The sequence below is a fragment of the Sturnira hondurensis genome, unplaced genomic scaffold, assembly GCF_014824575.4.
Source record: "Sturnira hondurensis isolate 20B ecotype Veracruz unplaced genomic scaffold, ASM1482457v3 Scaffold0021354, whole genome shotgun sequence".
NCBI classification, from domain to species: domain Eukaryota; kingdom Metazoa; phylum Chordata; class Mammalia; order Chiroptera; family Phyllostomidae; genus Sturnira; species Sturnira hondurensis.
This window is the reverse complement of record NW_028093985.1, coordinates 9,950,980-9,969,588: the sequence shown is the minus strand read 5'-3', so window position 1 is coordinate 9,969,588 and position 18,609 is coordinate 9,950,980. Positions and strand designations below refer to the sequence as shown.

General features: G+C 35.1%; 1 protein-coding gene across 2 annotated transcripts in view; it reads left to right on the top strand.

Moving 5' to 3' along the window:
- The window catches only part of EDIL3 (EGF like and discoidin domains 3), a 402,449-nt gene that overhangs the window by 375,270 nt on the left and 8,570 nt on the right, over positions 1-18,609 (top strand). For both annotated transcript variants that reach the window (XM_037032234.1, XM_037032233.1), the window contains one exon: positions 4,565-4,720. In XM_037032234.1, the coding sequence (XP_036888129.1) occupies positions 4,565-4,720 (156 nt within the window). The remainder of the gene's footprint in view (positions 1-4,564; positions 4,721-18,609) is intronic.

The window sequence follows — 18,609 nt, the reverse complement described above, 5'->3', positions numbered from 1 at the left end:
AATAATAATGTTCAAATGCCAAGTACAATAGTTACGTGCCTTAAAGTTCCTCAGGTAACATACAACTGTCTTATGTAACGTTGAGATGAAAATTCTTTTGTAAAACAAACACATTGTCTAAATATTTTACCCATAATTCTATTTTCAAGTACTATATTATTATATTAGCTTCCAAGTTACACCTATCTAATGAGTTAATGTTACAGATCTCCATGGAGTTATAAAATCCAAAATAACTGGTACAACATAAAAGCAAAAACTATAGTATTTCAGATGCAGCTGAGTGGCATATTTCTGGGATAAATCTCTTCGGTCTTTTGTTAGCTTCTCTGCACACTTAATTTGTCTGTGTCATCTTTCATTCTCCTCCCCCCTTTAGAAACATTTCCATGAAACTCATGACTTTTCTAAGTCCTCCCTCTCTCCTTCCAGGGAGCCAACTGTCAGGGTGTTAAGCAGATGTCTGAAATGTAGCTTATTTTAACCTTTCTCAAACAAATGCCTTCAGGTATTCTATACTGTTTTTCTAAGTTAAACACTCTCAAAATATTTATGATTTGCTAAGACATTACAGGAGGTTTTATATCAAAAAGTTATTCCTGCATAGTCCTCCTGCAACAAAGTTTTTGTACACATCATTTATGCCTCTCTCTATATGTAATCTCTCTTTTTTCCCTCTCACAATTAAAAGGAAAAATCACTATAATTTGAAATCTAATTTTCTCTTCCAATATTATTCTTGAACCATTTCCCTACTGTAATGAAATCTTAATATTCAAATGAAGATACACAGAATTCCACACAATTAATTCCATTATTTTTAATTAAGCATTTCACCCATGAATAACAATTTCAGTTATTTCGAATTTTCTCTACTTTAAGTAAAAATGAAATGGCAGTTTTTGCATATATACTCTGAGAAGGTGGAAAAAATATACTATGATCAAGAAATTGCTTCTAGGGAAATCTGGCCCCTCGATTTCCTTATTTCTATAATTATGCTTCCAAGAAGGTGCTGTAAGACCATTATTAGATTCTTTTCCCAGATTTATTTACTCTTTGTTATCAAAGTCTTGTACAGCCCTGATTATATTGTACATATTAGTTTATACACTTAACCACTTTTAACTCATCCAATCTTCATAAACCCTATAAAGACTATTGTCCTCGTTTTTCAGATGAAGAAACTGTGACATAGAGAGGCAAAGTAAGTGGCAGCCAGTCAGGGCAGAGCCAGGGAGGGAACCCAGGCCCTCCAGCTCCACTAGGATGCACTGCCTCTCACAGTCACATTGCTGAAGATCAGAGGTCATTTGAACTAGTTGTCTTCCCAATAGAAATTGGTTGTTATCACCACGGCAATTTTTTCCTGGACCAGTAATGTTATCCTCAGTAGTGAAACACCATAAAAGCAGTTAGTGTTTTCTGTTAGGATGCATTGGGGCATCTTTAGCCATACGTTGGTTCCTGTCCATAGAATATGCTTAGGAAGTAGTTCCCTCTCAGTCAAGCAAAAACCTTTGTTGCAGGACTGTAACACATGCAAGGCATATTTAGTACAGATCTGGGTACAAAGCACAGTGCACCAAGCCAAAAGTCTACCCATGTGCCAGCTCAGTGCCCTAAATAACCTGCTCTACTTAAGCCAAACCTTGGGAGGTGAGGGTCCAAAACAGCAGAAAGCCTTTTGTCATTTTGACCAAAACGTGTGCAGTACATCTTGAACGCAGAAGGCCTACAAGCATTCAGAGTGGTCCAGGGTTAGGGGTAGGCATAAATCCAGAGGAACGGGCTTTTCTCAAATCATCCTGCATGCTGAAGATGAGGGTGACATCTCCATGAGTGTGTCTCAGAGTGAGATCTCTATACCCCCTGTTGCAGCAACCTCATGTTAAGTGTGGGATGCAGATTATTTATGTACTGAAAAAAAAGGTTTGCTTAGGCCTGGTATTCTAAGTTTAATGTAACAAATTTTAGGACAAATTCCAGCTTAAAACAGATTGCTGACTATTTAAATCAAGAAATTAACTGAAAAAAAAAAGAAAAACATTTCTAGATTAAAAAAGAAAAGAAAACTGGAGAAGGGGAGCAGTTAGAACAGGAGAAAAACATACCTTAGAGAGAGCCAAGACACACAACTTCAGGAGAAAACATCTCCACCCAGCAGGAAACCCAGCTGACTTCAAGAAATACCACAGAAAAGGAGAATGCTATAAGGCTCCTCATTACCTCATCTTAGCTAATGACTGATAGAAATTTATGGATTGAAGAATACAGCCCAGGAGCATTTTCTATTCCTGGAGACAGTTTGAGTTCCTGTGTGCTTACAGCCTTGAAAAACAGTGGCTCAGAGTGTTGTAAGAGTTTTTTATTTGTCTGTTTATTTTTGCTGTTTTGTTTTGATTTTTGCATTTATTAAGTGTTAGCAACATCAAGAGCACTTTGAAAACCAGAAGCTATACCTAGTTATCTCTGAGCTTTAGATCTGTATTTAGGACAGCAAAAACAACCCACATTTTTAAGCCCAGACAGCTGAAGAACAGAGTGGAAATTCATGTTAAAAGACAGGGCTGCTCTCCCAGTATTGTAAAGCCAGGCTTTCTTTGTGTGGGGGGCGAGGTGGGGGAGACCTACAGTTGCTGTACCTTTCATGAATGTGGTGAGAAAGCTTTGAGATTCCTCAGAAACTCCTGAAATAGTCACTGGGGAGTGGGGAAAAAAATCATTGTCTGAGAATCTGTATGTATGGCAGAACTTTGAATCAGAAGGACATGCATTTGAATTGGGGGCCCTTCCTTTATTCACTATTTATCTTTGGATCACACATCAAGTTATATTAGACTTCTATTCCCCCATCCCTAACATAAAGAGAATGCCCTACCCTTCAGGGTTGTTCAGGGAATTCAATAAGCACATACAAGAAAGCATTTTGTATAGTGGCAACCACAGTTTCCTTCCCAGGATAGGATTTTTCCATCCTGCATTGCTGTTGGATGCACAAGAACTTGAGATGACATAATATATGTTAAGAAAATAGCAAAAACAGAAGCACAGTATTTTACAGTGTTTGTTAAACTTTCTAAAATTTTTCATAAAGCATTAAGGGTGGTTTTCTGTCTTAATTCATTGTCCAAATTGAGCCTGTCTTTAATTAAAGAATGTCTCAAAAAGTGGGCAAAAATTTATGTGATTTTTAAAAAATATATGGGCTCCTAGGCTGTGACACATTGGGAACTTCTTTCATATCTTTATTTGATGAGTGTTACTAAATATTCTCTATTCAAAGCCCTCTACTCTCTTCTCATCCGTGACCTGTAGCTGACCCATGACTGCCTATTTGTGACGAAGAACATCTCACAGGATGGAGAACCTGAAATAGAAACAATAGGACATAGTGGTTAAAAGCCACCAAGGTCAAACATGGGATCAAGACAGTTAAAGATGATAAGATCAAAGATGTAACACGGCATTTAGTCATAGGAAGTAGAAGGAAGTCAGTGGCTATTGTACGAGGAGAAAGGAAGTCATAGATCAAGAAACTTGAAAATAAAAACATCAGGGTCATATAAAAATTTTTCACATGAAAACAAATTTTTTTAAGTTAGCATCATAAGAAGTAAGAAAAGATGGATGGATTCCGGAATGCAGTGGGAGGATACAAAACTATTCAACGTTAGGTATTCATCTTTGGTAAAAATCATCCCCATCTTTTTTATTCAATTACATGTTGATGAATTTAGTGCTTACTAAACCACCACGGGTCTTTAAGAACCTATTTGTCCTTTAAGTACATATTTTGCAGGAAAGAAATACATCACGAGTACAGATCCCACAGGTCATGGCTGCATGTTGTAATCACCCTTCACTTCAGAAGAACACTTGACTTGCCCCTCAGTGTTCTCAGATTCTGTTTTCTGAAATGTTTTCCTTGGGCAGTGATTACTATTACTTTATTTCATATAACTAAACTGCTTAAAATTCATGGAAATGGAGTTGACTTGTTATTTAATGTTTGATGATGAAACATCTAATAGCATTTTTGCGTAGTAATATTATTACACAAAATTGTTATTTGCGTAAAATAATTATTATTTTACGCAAATAACAATTTTGTGTAAATTAATAAGAAATAATTTTATTTTTATTATTATGAATTGACCTATAAATTTAGCAAATTGAGTTATAATGCAATTTCTGAAAGATAGCGGTCAGTCTCAAAAAGGTTAGCTTGCCAGTTCTGTACTACCTCAGATATACAGAACTGAACAGCTGGATGAATTAGTTTAATAGAAAATTGATTGGTATAATGAAATAACCATCTTTTTATTTGAAAATGTTCAGAATGGTTGTTCAAGTTTTAACCTGTTTACCCCAGTGGCAAAATAGAAATTGCAAGCCAATAATTGACTCAGTAATCAGTTTAAAGTTGTAAACAGTTAATGGAATTTTGCCTTCAACATATGTGTTTCTTAATCTCCTGAGTTAGAAAGACTTGTATATTTGTAATAGACTCTATTGTGGCCTATTTAAAGACATATTTGAATTATGTCTTTTCCTTTTTTAGGTAGATCTTCTGGTCCCTACCAAAGTGACTGGCATCATTACACAGGGAGCGAAAGACTTTGGTCATGTACAGTTTGTAGGCTCCTACAAACTAGCTTACAGCAATGATGGAGAACACTGGACTGTATACCAGGATGAAAAACAAAGAAAAGATAAGGTAAGTCATCCGTGTGGTTAATAATGTGCAGAAGTGGAGGATCACACTGCATCCAAGTTTAATGGAAATAATGAAAATAATGACTACATGCATTGAAAAATGTACATTAGATAAAAAGCTTTAAAGAATAGCACTGTAGCCCTGGTTGGTGGTTCAGTGGGTTGAGCGCGGGCCTGCAAACTAAAGGATCATGGTTCGATGCCCAGTCAGGGCACATGCCTGGGTGGCAGACCAATTCCCAGCAGGGGATGCACGAGAGGCAACCATACACTGATGCTTCTCTCCCTCTCTCCTTCCCTTCCCCTCTAAAGATAAATAAATAAAGTCTAAAAAAAAGAGAATAGTACTGCAAAGAGTTTATAGTCAAATAAGGTAATGATGAAACCTGTAGAAAGACAAGTTACTTTATTAATAACATTTTCCATATTATCAATAATCTGTGATCTAAGATTCAGCTTATATTTACCATAAAGCACATATAAATACTTATTGTTTCAACATGTGATACTGATATTTTTATTATTAATATATATTAATGCTACCAGAAAAGAATGTTCTTTGGAGAAGAGTATTTCAAATGTTAAAGACTTTTAAACATTTGAATTTCATTGATTATTTTAATAATTAGAAATTTTAGACATCAAAATAAAAAGATAGGCTGGTTTCTCTGCTCAATTTTTAATGGTGTTTTAGTTTATTGATTTTTTAAATTGTTGACCTGCCTAAACTGTTTTAATGTTATAATAATAGATATATATTAATGTACCATACAATTCTACACTATATAATTTCTGATTATTTAAAGTTCTTATTTTTTTGAAAATCTTTTCCTAAGACCTACTAATCTGAATTTCTATGGGACCCTGGAGAATGGAAGTGCTTTGGAATAATACCAATAACAAATTGGGTCAAATGTTAAAATATGGCCTCAGCTGGAGTAATAAAATTGAAATTAACTCATTGCTTAGAGTTTTTTTGCAAAGAACTCTTACTTTCTGAAGACATCAACAGAAACAAAATCTATTCATTCAAGAATTTGGGTGAACATATAACACACTTGTATACACATTAAATATTTCTGAATTAACAATAATTTTCTTCCATTTTATGAAGCCTTCTTAGTCCCTTACTGTTATTGTATTATTAACCAATAGAGAGCTTAGAATATTATTTTCAAGCATTCATGGAGAAAATTTATACATTTTTCTAGAAGTTCTAAGCCCGCAATGGCTATTTAAATGAATCAATAAGTCTGAATTCACTTCACACAAAATGGGTTTTAAATGAGACAGGATTTTAGGTTTAGATTATAAAAGCCACATCTATTTACCTCTTAACATCTTAGAGCAAACCTAGTTAGCATCTTGATGCATTCATTTAACACCTCAGAATACACACATATTTTACATTTTACCACTTCAGAAGCTGTTGTATTTTATATTGTCACCATTTAATTGGGATTACTTATTTTCTTGGAGAACATAGAATCATGACATGTTTCATATTCAGTGACATGTTAGGTCAAATTAATATTAGGTATTATGTAAAATTGCCATCAAATTCATTTTTGAGCTATAGATAGATAGCTGCCATCAGTTATTGAAAGTAATTGTTTCAGTTCCTGTCTTTAACCTTTTACAGGAAGCATTCTGATACATAGAGAATAAATATGGCCTATAAAATGAAGACTTTTTAAAGTCATACATTATATAACTCTTGACATTAATTTTCTTTTTTTATTTTTATTTTTTAAAAATTTGTATTGTTGTTCAAGTACAGTGTTCTGCCTCCCCTCCCCACCTCCCTCCCCCATTTCCACCCCCCTTGTTATTGTCCATATGTCCTTTATAATTGTTCCTGCAAAAACTTCCTCCTTTTCCCCCATTATCCCCTCTCCTCTCCCTTCTGACCACTGTCAGCTAAATCAACAAAATGAACAAGCAAGCAACATAGAGCCAAGGACATTGAAATTGAGAACAGGTTGAAATTAATTTTAAAGTAGATAAGTATTTTCACCCATTATCTATGTGTAATATTTACTAAAAGCACCTCTATAATACTGAAATCCTTACATAGGTTATTTTGGAAAGAGGTACAAAGAGAAATATGGTTGCATTGTAATAGTAAAATATTTTGGCTCTATTTACATCAAGCATGTGATTTAATCATTATATGTGAATAATTTTCATTTTTCCTTAATAGACTAGAAATTTGCACATGAATGCATTCTACTTTATTATATTAGTCTGAAATATATGTAAAACGTTTGTGCCAAGTTGGCCAACTTCCTTGATAGTGTTGTTCAGGTTTTTATATCTTTACTGATTTTCTATCTACTTGTACAATCAATTACAGAGAGAGCAACGTGGAAATTTCCAACTATAATTGAGAATTTCTCCATTTCTCCTTGCAATTATATCAGTGGTTGCTTGACACATGTTGAAGATCTGTTAAATGATACATGAGCAATTAGGATTGTAATGTCCTTTTGATCAAGTAACTCCTTTTTCATTCAAAAATGACCTTCTTTATCCCTGGTACTATTGTTTGCTCTGAAATCTACTTTGCCAGTATTGATAGAGGTACTCCAGCTTTCTTGTGAGTACTGATACGTTGGTGTATGTTTTTTTCCATTCCTTTACTTCTAACTTAATTATACTTTATATCTGAAATGCATTTCCATTGTACAGCACATAACTGACCCTCCTTTTTAAAAAATCCAACTATCAATGCTTCTTACTAAAGTATTTATATTTGAAATGAGTATGGATATAATTGGGTTTACATATAACATTCTGCTATTTATATTCTACTTGTCACATAATTTCTTCATTTATTTCTATTTTTCTGCCTTCTTTTGGATTAATCCAATTTTTATGGATTCCATAATGTGTTGGTTTTTGACTTATTTGCTATAACCTTTTTATTTATTTTAGTGATTGCTTTAGGATTACATTTTGAATTTTTCAAGTCTACATTCAAATTAATATACAGCCACAGAAAATTACCTTCATAAGCACAAACAAAATAGATTATAGCTATAAATTCACATTTAGTACAGCACCTGATTTTGATTTTGACATTTCCAAAATAAGTCATATTATAAAAACAAGAAATGGGCTATCACTAGGAAGTAAGAAAATTGTAAGTGTGCATTGACACATTTAGTGGAAAGGACACAAGCCAGAATTCTCATTTGAGACAATGTCACAGTGTCATCTATCCAATATAAAAATTCTGAAACATTAAATCATTTCAATATTATAAACAGGACAACTGCTTAAACTCAACTGATATTACTAGTGGTTTTAAAATCAAGTTTAGCCAGTTTGCTTATAATATTATATCTGAGTCAATGTAATGAAGAAAAGCCTTAGATAAGTTTACTATGTATTACTGAAAAAACTAACATCGATAAACTGTACGTAAGAACACAGCAGTCACAATCGTAGTAAAGAAATATTTTAACAAGAAACTACAAGGCAGACATAGCTCCATTCCCATAGAGAAAGGAATTTTATAAAATAAATGAGAAAATGCATTGCATACTTTTTCAACATTTGTGAATATAGGCACTTAAGTACATTTACATACATTTATTTACACATACATATATCTTTTAAATATCCAAATAACTATTGTGCTTTGCTGTTACTATTATTGCTATGCATTTTACCTATAATTTTATACATCCTTTAAGGATGTTCTCTTCTTTAGAGAGTCCCTAAACCACTTAGCAATTAATTTTTTTAGCTTGAACAAGCCACCTTCTATTGATTCTGAGTATTATTTGTGTCTGGTTTTCCATGGTTACTTTCCACAAGGAAAAAATGTCCTCATTCTTCACAAGTACAAATTCAACTCCCAATTTTTGTCCTAATAAATAAGTGAGCTGAATGTATCTGGTCAGAACATGTGCCTATGACATGTTTTATTGATGCGCATTTCAAAAGGAAACATTTACAACGTTCTCTAATTCCTCTATTTGTGCCTTTCTGTTTTTGTTGTTTGGTTTTGTCTTTATGACTGCTTGCCTTGATAGATTTTAAGGGTGTGGGTGTGGAATCTGATGTAGATCCAGAAACAAGATTATTACTTCATCAAAACAATATCAAAATAATGGCAATATTATGGGTTTACCGTAAGTGGTGTAAATGAAATTATAAAAAAGTATGAATGACCTTTCTGTTTTTCATTAGTCATGCCTGACTAAGCCTCAGGAAAGCAAATCCATGGAAAAATTATATATATACATATGAGCGTCTAAATATAAGCATGAATATGTGTGTGTGTGCTTGAACACCAAAAGTCAATGGCAAAAAATAGATGCTTTGTTCTTTTCACTGAAGTATCAGTTTTTTACTGTCCTTCCAGAGCTTTCACAAGAACTGCAAGTTACTTTAGTATTCTATTTCTGACAAAAATCCCACGTTAAATCTTTCATAATTGAGCACCTGGTGATAATGTCTTATCATAGTCCCTACATGCTTACTTTTCTCTTTCTAGTCTGCAATACCTATTTGCTAACATTTAACCAACTTTCACATTTCTCCACAACACGAATTAAGATACATTTTTTGTTTGAAAGTCAAATATCCCTTTGCTGTGATGAAAGTGACATTTGTTTTATGCTCTTGGAACTGTTTTTTACTGCAGTTAGCAGGAAAATTGCAAAATTTGACAGACACTTTTAGCATTTAATTTTTAAGGTTATAAGCCAAAGTAAAAACAATCATAAATTTCAGAAAAGTATTTATATGGAAAAACTAGAAATTAAGAAGGATTTTTCATCCAGTATATTAGTCATAATATCATGGTGTTTAAATAAACCCGAATTCACACCATGGAAGCTTTCTTCTTTGGCGGGGAAAAAGCAGCTAATATTTTATTTTGTTTTTCTCCCTAAAAAAGTATCCAGGATTTTTAAAACATAAGTCAAAACGATGCAATTCTGGATTCTTCAGAAAAGAAAAACCAAAACAGCATTTCCATTAAGATTTCGTTAGACCTCAAAATTAATGACATATATTTATCAAGAACAATCTATAACACCTTGGGGAATGCTATAATTCAGTAGTTTGCAAAATCTTCTGAGTATAACACTCATGCAGGAGCTTACTAAGAAATACAGATTTCTGGGCCCTGCCTTAGATTCTGGGGAGGAGCTAGGAACCTAAATGTTTCCAGAGGTTCCAACTTATTTGAATAATAAGAAAGTACGGGGAAGATTGTTCTAATTGACACTGAAACCAAAAGTAAATTTTTGAAAATAAGTGTAATTTTGTATTTTTCTATGTCAAAATAGAATATATTATAATTCTTAAGGACTTTCCTTGGCCTCTAATTTGCAGATAGAAGTCAATATGAATCAATGTCTCCAACAGTAAGTTTAGATTTTCCTAAGCTTGCCAATTCTCTTATGAAGACTAGAAGGTAAACACACATTAGCTTGAGGCAAATTTTAAATATAAATGAAAGATGTAGTAGTTAGGAACACAGATCATTTATTCAATCATGTGTTCAGCAGTCAGGTTGTGTCTGCTCTATGCCAGATTTACGGGCCAAGTCTCCATATGACAGGATGGCTCCAAGGCCTCCCAGTCTAATGAGGAACTCAAGACAGTTGGGAGAACCACGGTTTTCAGTCAGCGTGTTTGGAAGCATCAGAATATAAGCTGCCCAGTGTAGTATTCTGATAAGACAACTCAAGGAAAGAAGTAGAACATAAGTCATGTCCATTTCACAAAAGTCCATGAGTCTCCTGTGGTAAAACAGTATTTCCGGTCCTTCTCCACTGCCTATCTTTTCTCAGCATTGATGTGAAAAAACCAGAAGCAGCAATGTAACAATTCTCAGTAAATTTCTAGAATCTGTATTGTAAGATATATTCAAATTCAGTAGTAATTACCGGTGCCACAGAGCATCCTGCCATTCCTGCTAAAGCTGGCACACTCCATTAGCTGAAACTAAATTTGAATACTGGAAACCTACGAAGTCCAGCTCATCAGTGAGGTTGACTGAATGAGAGGTCAGTCCAGAGTCAACAGCCATGCTGTTCTTTCAAAGTCTGATCTGGCTCAGAAACTTAAAACCTGAAGAATTGCTTTGGAAGAAAATAAATTAGAATCTTCAGCGGCAATCAGTGAGGAGGATGCCAGTAGGCAGAAAATGAAACGGGGTGAATTAATCTTTCAAGTTGGAGTGGCCACATGTTTCTGAGCAGCAAGAGCAAGGAAAGATTCTCACCATCTTGCATGGATACCATAAGTTTCATGCACTCAGAGTCCTCTTACTGTTTTCCAACAAGGCAGGGAGGGAGAGAAAAGAAGCTGCTTCTCTGAAAGCAGTTTTCAATAACTGACTAAACAAAACACTCCAATTCAAAAATAACGAGTGAGTTGTTGCCTAATGTGATGGAGATTTATATGTAGCTACAGTAGAGTACTTAACTTAGGTATTTGGTGAGTGACTTAATTAGAACTCAGTTAAGGAGACAATAATATAGCTACAGACTTTTCTTAAAATAAGGACAGTTTTATTTAAATAAACCCCATCTGGTATCAACTGTTATTTGGAATTTTATCTGCTTTCTTTCTAGCTGTAATTCAATATTATGGGACCTGACTAGGATATGGTTGGTGTAAAAAAATGAAAATTGCCCATATTTACATAAATGTGGGTGATATTTTTATTTTTTAAAGATTTTGTTTATTTATTTTTAGAGATAGGGGAAGGGAAGGAGAAAAAGAGGGAGAGGAACATCAATGGGTGGTTGCCTCTCTCATGTCCCCCACTGGGGACCTGGCCTGCAACCCAGGCATGTGCCCTCACTGGGAATCGAACTGGTAACCCTTTGGTTCACAGGCCTGCACTCAATACATTGAGCTACACCAGCCAGGACTGTGGGTGTTATTTTCAAACTCAGGACACAACCTGAGAATATTGCTAATTTGACCTAAAGTTTAATGATGAACTCACTCCTTTTAATTTTAAATTACAAGGTTGGGCAAAAGTAGGTTTATAGATACTTATATAGAAAATAATACAATCATTAATACGTAATAATACAAGAATAAACTTTTTGTCCCACACACACACAACTGTAAACCTAATTTTGCCCCACCCTATATATTAAATTAAATTGCCCTTCCAGGAGTGGAGAGAGAGATAACCCTTAATGTCCTGATTCCAGTTTTAATGCAGTAAAAACTACATGAAATTAAAAGATTTTTTTAAAGTACTGTCTTAGAGGGCAATGTACTCATCAAGACTGAATGGAACTCCGCTAACATGGAGAGGTATTTATTGAAAACATGTAAGTAAAGAAGTTCTGTTATTTTCATATATATAATACCAACTACAGAACTCAAGGAAATCCTGCAATTTCTTATTTAACATTTATAATTCAAACTTTTTCCAAAAATAACATGGGGATCTGTACATTTTGCTAAGGTCTCTTAGCAAGAAGGCCACAATGTCAGGAACTATCCCAGCATAGAACGCATGTACCAAAGTCAAAGTTGTTTGCAGTTTTAGATCTTCCCATTGGATGGGGAAAGGACAATAATCCATTGAACAAATTTAAATTTGGAAAGCAACACGTTGTTATCGGTGGGTGGGGAGATAGCAGCCGTTAAGGTACCCAGAGAACAAGGAGATGCAGACTCCCTGATGGGAATCAGTGGTGAAGTAGGGTCTTGGTGTCAGAAGCAAGGCAGAAGACTGGATTCAACTTCAGAGGTCAAGAGGCAGGACTGCATTCATTTTTATGTTTAACATGAACTCCAAATGCCCTGCCTACCTAAAGATGTCTGATTCTGAACTTAGGGTCAAAAAGGATTTAAGAACAGGAAAGAAAAAGAACAGGAAATGGGCTTACAGGACAGAGGGGAGCAGGACGATTAGTAGTTTAAATAATACAGTGGAAGAACTGAGTGACCAGCTACAGACTGGAAATAAAACACAACCTAGAATAACAGACTGGCCACAGAAACAATTGGAGGCCATTGTGTGTTAAGGGGCTCATTAATTTTAAGAAATCATTTGGTTTATTTGGAGAAAGAAGTAGAAAATCAGTTGTCTTTTTTGAAGAATTGATTTCGAAGTGGCTAAGGAAATTCTTTGTATATTATTTATATTCAATAATGTTAAAGATTAGAAATGTGAGATAGATGGTTAATTTGGGGCATGAAGCTTTTACATTTCTTAGATGGAGTTTGAGTTTTTTAGCCTTCTTATTAAAAAAATTAGGAGGGGTGGGCTGGGATGGGAGTAAAAGACAGAAAACTGTACTTGAACAACAATTAAATAAATTTTAAAAAATCAAACTGCTTGTCTAAGTATACACCATCAGGTAGTAGGAAGAAAGTGAACATCAAGCACAAAATCCATAAAATTTCACAGTTTGGGGACAGATTGGGACCGAGGAAGGTGAAATAATTTCCCTGCTCTTATGACTCACATCTAGTGACAAATAACACACCAACACAGATGCCACGAAACATCATTCTCCATACATTTATGGAGAAAGGAGAAAACAAAGCAGGGAAATGCAATGAGTAATAATTACACGTTTTTTCTTTGTGTTAATTATTTAACATTCCCAAAACCCAAAACTTCTTTATTTTCAGAAATTTGATAAACTGCCTAAAATAGGATACCATATTGTTTTTCTAGTTAATAGATGTGTTTCATAAACGAAAAAATATGTGTGAAAACACAAGGAATATATTACATAACAGTGTTATTGAAGTAAAATGTAAATTAAAAAACAGCATTTTTATTATTGCATGCCTTATGGACTTAATTACCCAGTGTTCAACTGCCAAAAATCTTAAAATGTCTTCATTTTGTCTTCTTCATTAACCATTAGTCATTAGAAATTAATGAAAATGTCTACATCGAAAATTCTGAATCTCACACTTATGACTGACTTACATGTTCATAGATACAATTACATAGTAAGAGTGTTCCCCAATGGAAAAGAATACTCATTATCCTATTTAGGCCATCCTTGCCTTATTCCTGTGGGGGAACCAACAAGTGTTCACCCAACTATGACCCAACGCAATGATTAAAACTGTTAATGCATTAAAAATGCTGATTTTTGATAGATCCTCAATAAAAACCAAATAAATCAAACTTTAATAAGTTGTTTAGAATTCAAGTATCTTGTTTATTAAATAGCAGTAATGAACATAATAAAGAACTTAGATAAGAAAAAAATTTAATATTTCTGTTACAAAAATTTCAGAGGCCTACTATGTAAGTGACTGCTTGATCAGTCTACGCACGACAGGAACTATGTCATCATTTTGCTGTTGAAACGACGCATTGACCAGTGGCTAGAATATAGAAAAAAATATGAACCCATCTCATTTCTAAGTAAATACCAAACAACTAATATTTTAACTGTTTAATATAACCTATTTTGAAGGTGAAAAATCTTTCAAGAACAGCAGTTCTGTATGATACACATGCTGTTTATACGATCCACCATCACACCATTAGCTGCGGGATGTGGGGAAAAAGTCCTTTCACTTTCAAAATGAGTTAATATTCCAGTCTTATGCTTTTTCATAGTTTAAATCTGAGAAAGAATAAAAGATACTTATCACAGTTCCACGTTTATGAGAAACTATAACAAGATTTCTGACTCTGCCACACCCTCTAAGGGACTAATGGAGTATGATTCTGATACAACATTTCCTTTTATTGGATTTCCAAATGAAATTGCATTAACATGTATGGAATGCTCTTAAGACACACATTTGTTTTAAGCGTGTTGAGGCTGTTATCAAGCTTATGGTGTACTTTAAGACACAAAACTGATTTAAAAAATAACTAAAAAATAAAGATCAATGCAGTGATTATACCTGCATGAGGGGAATTGCTCCCAGTTTCTCTGCAGCTGAGAACAGATGACCAACCCACAGAAGACAAAACACAGAAGTTAATTCCCCACTTCCAATAAAGCTGGAAGCAAAATTAATGCTATTCAGATCAATGAAATGTTAAATAATTAATAATAATCAAAGGAAGGTATTTTTCATAAGACTGAAAATGTTACACTTACATAGCAAAATAGCACTTTTAGTTCTTGTTTTTGGGAGCTCATCAGTACCTATAAGTAATAACAAAGTTGACATTTCCCCCAATATAAATTATATTTCAATAATTAGTATACCCTCAATTCATTGAAACAAATGATCCAGCATTCAACTCAGACCAGAGCAGAATTTGTACCTGCTCAGCACAGAACCAGAATTCCTTATGCTCTTCACAAAGGATTGTCAGATTTAGTGAGGAAAACACAGGACACTTCGTTAAATTTGAATTTCAGATAAACAATAAATAATTTTTAGTCTAATTGTACCCCATATCTTGTATCTTACAACCCTGTGCCATAAAGGATCTCCCAGATCTTCCAACTGAATCAAATGGTCTCCTAAGAATACACAGAAGAGACAGTAAAGGAGAACGCTTTCCTTCTCTGCCGAGGCAAACACATGTAGACACACACACCCACACCCATGTCAGCTCTGAGCTCCCCTCTGCCTCCTCGTCCCTCACCTCCAGAAACGCCTCTGCCGCTCCCAGCCCTCTTTGCTCCTCAGCACCAGTTTGGCTCAGAAACACGGCCGGATGTTTAAATCACTGCTGGGTTCAGACGTATGTCTCTGTACTAAGTCATTTCTGACCATGATAGTGAGAAACCTTTCGGAGCAATGGAATGACAAAAAGGTTTCTAATCTGGGGTGAGAATTATCAGACACCATGTTCTCAACTGATGAAATATTTGCAATATCTGCTCTGAAGGGGTCTGAAAGATTGTTCTGATCAATTGCAAATGCCTGGCGTGATTTAGGAAGTTCTGAAAGGTGAGCATGGACCTCAATAGAGAGGCAGGCTACTCTGCACTTTCACAGAAAAAAGGGAAGGCATTACTGGTGTTAAGCTAAAAAGAAACTATTACATGGTCTTAGTCTCTGACAACTCCCGACAATATCTCCTGGAGAAACCTTTGAGAAGGAGATGATCTTCCGGTTCTGATTTTTCTGGAAGACTTTCTCTCATGGCAGTGAAAACCCAAGTACTGGAAAACAGTTTAACTATATAGCCACAGTTTAGAATGGCATATATTATGTTCTAAATTTTGATAATCAATCATCCTATGTGATATACTTCCTGGGATATTATTGTTACTCAAGGAAATTTTCATCATAAACGAAGTTAAGTGCAGTGGTGTGTCCTACCTACTGACTTTTAGACTAAGTGTCCTAAATGCCAGCTTGTGTCAGAGAAAGATAATAACTGACAGAGTTAGAGTCCTTTGCTTTAATTTTTCTTTGGGTTGTTTTTCGGGGTCAAGACCTAACAACAAAGGCCATGTGAATTTCTCACTGAGGCTCTTCTGGCTTTTCCTAGGACACTGCCAGGTCTCCAGTACTTAGTTTCCAGGTTATGATAGAAAACCACAGAGGGAATGGGGTGGCTGTTTTGTCCCCAGTTCCTTTTCTCTCTTATCTGGCTGGGTTGCATTTTAGCAAATCCTTAACTTGTAACTCCTGCACTGCACTGGGAAATTGCAAGTCTAACTCATGCCGACTTTTCAGTAATAGAGAAGCTGATGTGACTGTAGAGAGTTAGATCCCTCAATCTCAATCTCTTGGGGTCAGGTGACCTATTCAATATGAGGTCAGAAGTTACAAGTTCTCAAAAATACTCCCAAAAGTGTACTGTTACCTTGTCTTTCCCAATACTCCAGCCCCCAAACACAGAGGAAACAATGAATTTTAGAAAGAGATCACAGAGCTCTTTCCCAATCAAGAATTGTATATCAGCCAACTGACATTAACATCAATTACAGGAAAATGATGGAGAATGTATGAATATCTGAAAATACTGAGTGGCCTTCTATTGCCAGGGTAAAAAATATACAACATACTTGCGTTTTGGCCAACTATTATTAAAATCTCCCATTGGTGCATTTTGAAGAAAATATAAGTCTAAGAAAAAACAATAGAGTGCAAAATAGTACTGTAAGAATTCTAAGGGAACATCTAATTTGTGGTCCAGTAACATTTTTTCTTGGAATGTAATCAGAGATTTATACACAGTCAGAGTATGAGGCAAGGCTAGATCAGTTCAGTGAAATGTAGCATTCCATGAAGCCAAAGACCTAGTTTTTTTTTATATAATTACAAAAGAGAGCCAATTTCAGAATTACAAGAAATCTCCTGAGAGCAATAATGGAAGTGGGAATGATTTTCTAAGAGAATCCATATATTCATTTTAATGGTTGAGAACGATTCACTCACTGGTGAGAAAAAAATCATGGAACTTGTCCCCATGTTTTTCTTTTCACTCCCCCATCAAACAAAAAATGCTGTATAATTGGACCTTTGAAGTTAAATCTTTGGATAGGCAGTTCGAAAGCCTCATATAATTTCACTGAGAGAGCTTGGGAAGCAAAGAAATCTCTAAAGCAACCAGGGCCCAGACTTTTGAAAGGGCTCATGAAACAAAACAATATTTTGAAAGGAACACAGAAAAATTGGCATCCAATGTGAAATATGGTACAGAATTATTTATATATGTCACCACACTCCCGCAGCCTTCAGAAAACCTGACTGCAGTTTCTCAGAAGACTTTAAATTAATCCTCAGTAGATGGCCAAAGTAATATTCCCCTAAGAATGTGTCAGCCTTTGCAGAAATGACATTAAAGAAATACAGAAGAATAAAGATAGTATATTGTTTTGTTGTGGAAATATGAAACAGAACAAGTAATACTAGTTGTTTGATATACTTATTAAATTTATATCCATGAAAATAAATATTATCCAGAAAATAAAAATAATAGCAAGTAAAATAGAATAAAACCTAAGAGTAGTGGATTTAGAAAGTGTACTCTAGAGTTACAATAAGTGAATTTCAATAGGTTGTCAGGACTTACTGAAAGAATCAGAAAAGTTTAAGTTAATAATTAGTTTTGTCCCAAGTCTGTTACATGATATGAGGATGCTTTAGGTGCAATCCTTTCAGGCAATCGAGGTCTCTTTCAGTCCAATCAATATTATAAATATCAAAAAGTCCTCTAACCCTTCAACACCAATTGAATATTGCAAAATTTAAGAGTTCACAATTCCATCCTTATTTCTGACACCAATTGCAAGCTCAGAGGTCTCCAAGACCACCTCGAATTTAATAATTCAATTAACACACAGAACTCGTTTAAAATTGTTATACTCGTAGTGGCATTTCATGAGAGTGAACAGATTCACGTAAAAATTAGCCACCCATATGGGGCAGAGTCTAGAAGAGAGCTACCTTGAGCTTTCCGTTCTCTCCCAGTGGAGTATGAGGCAGTACTAACCTGTTTTAGCAATGATGTCTGACAATATAGAAGTATTTCCAGCCAGTGAAACACCTCAGCCTTGATGTTCAGAGTTTTTATTGAAGTCACATAGACGTGCATACATAGAACACCTGCATGTCTGACCTTAGTTTTCAGCGCTCCATCCCCCCAGTAGTGAAGCTGGCCCAAAGGCCCCGCCATGACTCACACTGTTGGTATGGACAGTGCACAGGTTAGTCTCTCAGGGCGCACTCCTATTACACAAAGCTATATGAACCACACAGTGCTCACTGGAATGACATGTGTCTGCAGGTACTAGAACTAAGCTAAATTTGACACATCCTGAACTGTACAGAAATTTTTACCTGTGAACAGACTGTTTTAGGCGGGTATGGCCTTACTTCTTCCTCACCTTTGGAGGACAGTAGTGCTAATCAAGATGCTTAGGGTTGGAAGACACTGTGACAGCTCCCTGCTCCTCTGTGCTGCTGAGGACTCCGGCTGCAGCAGTGTTGGGATGTCCTGCAGTG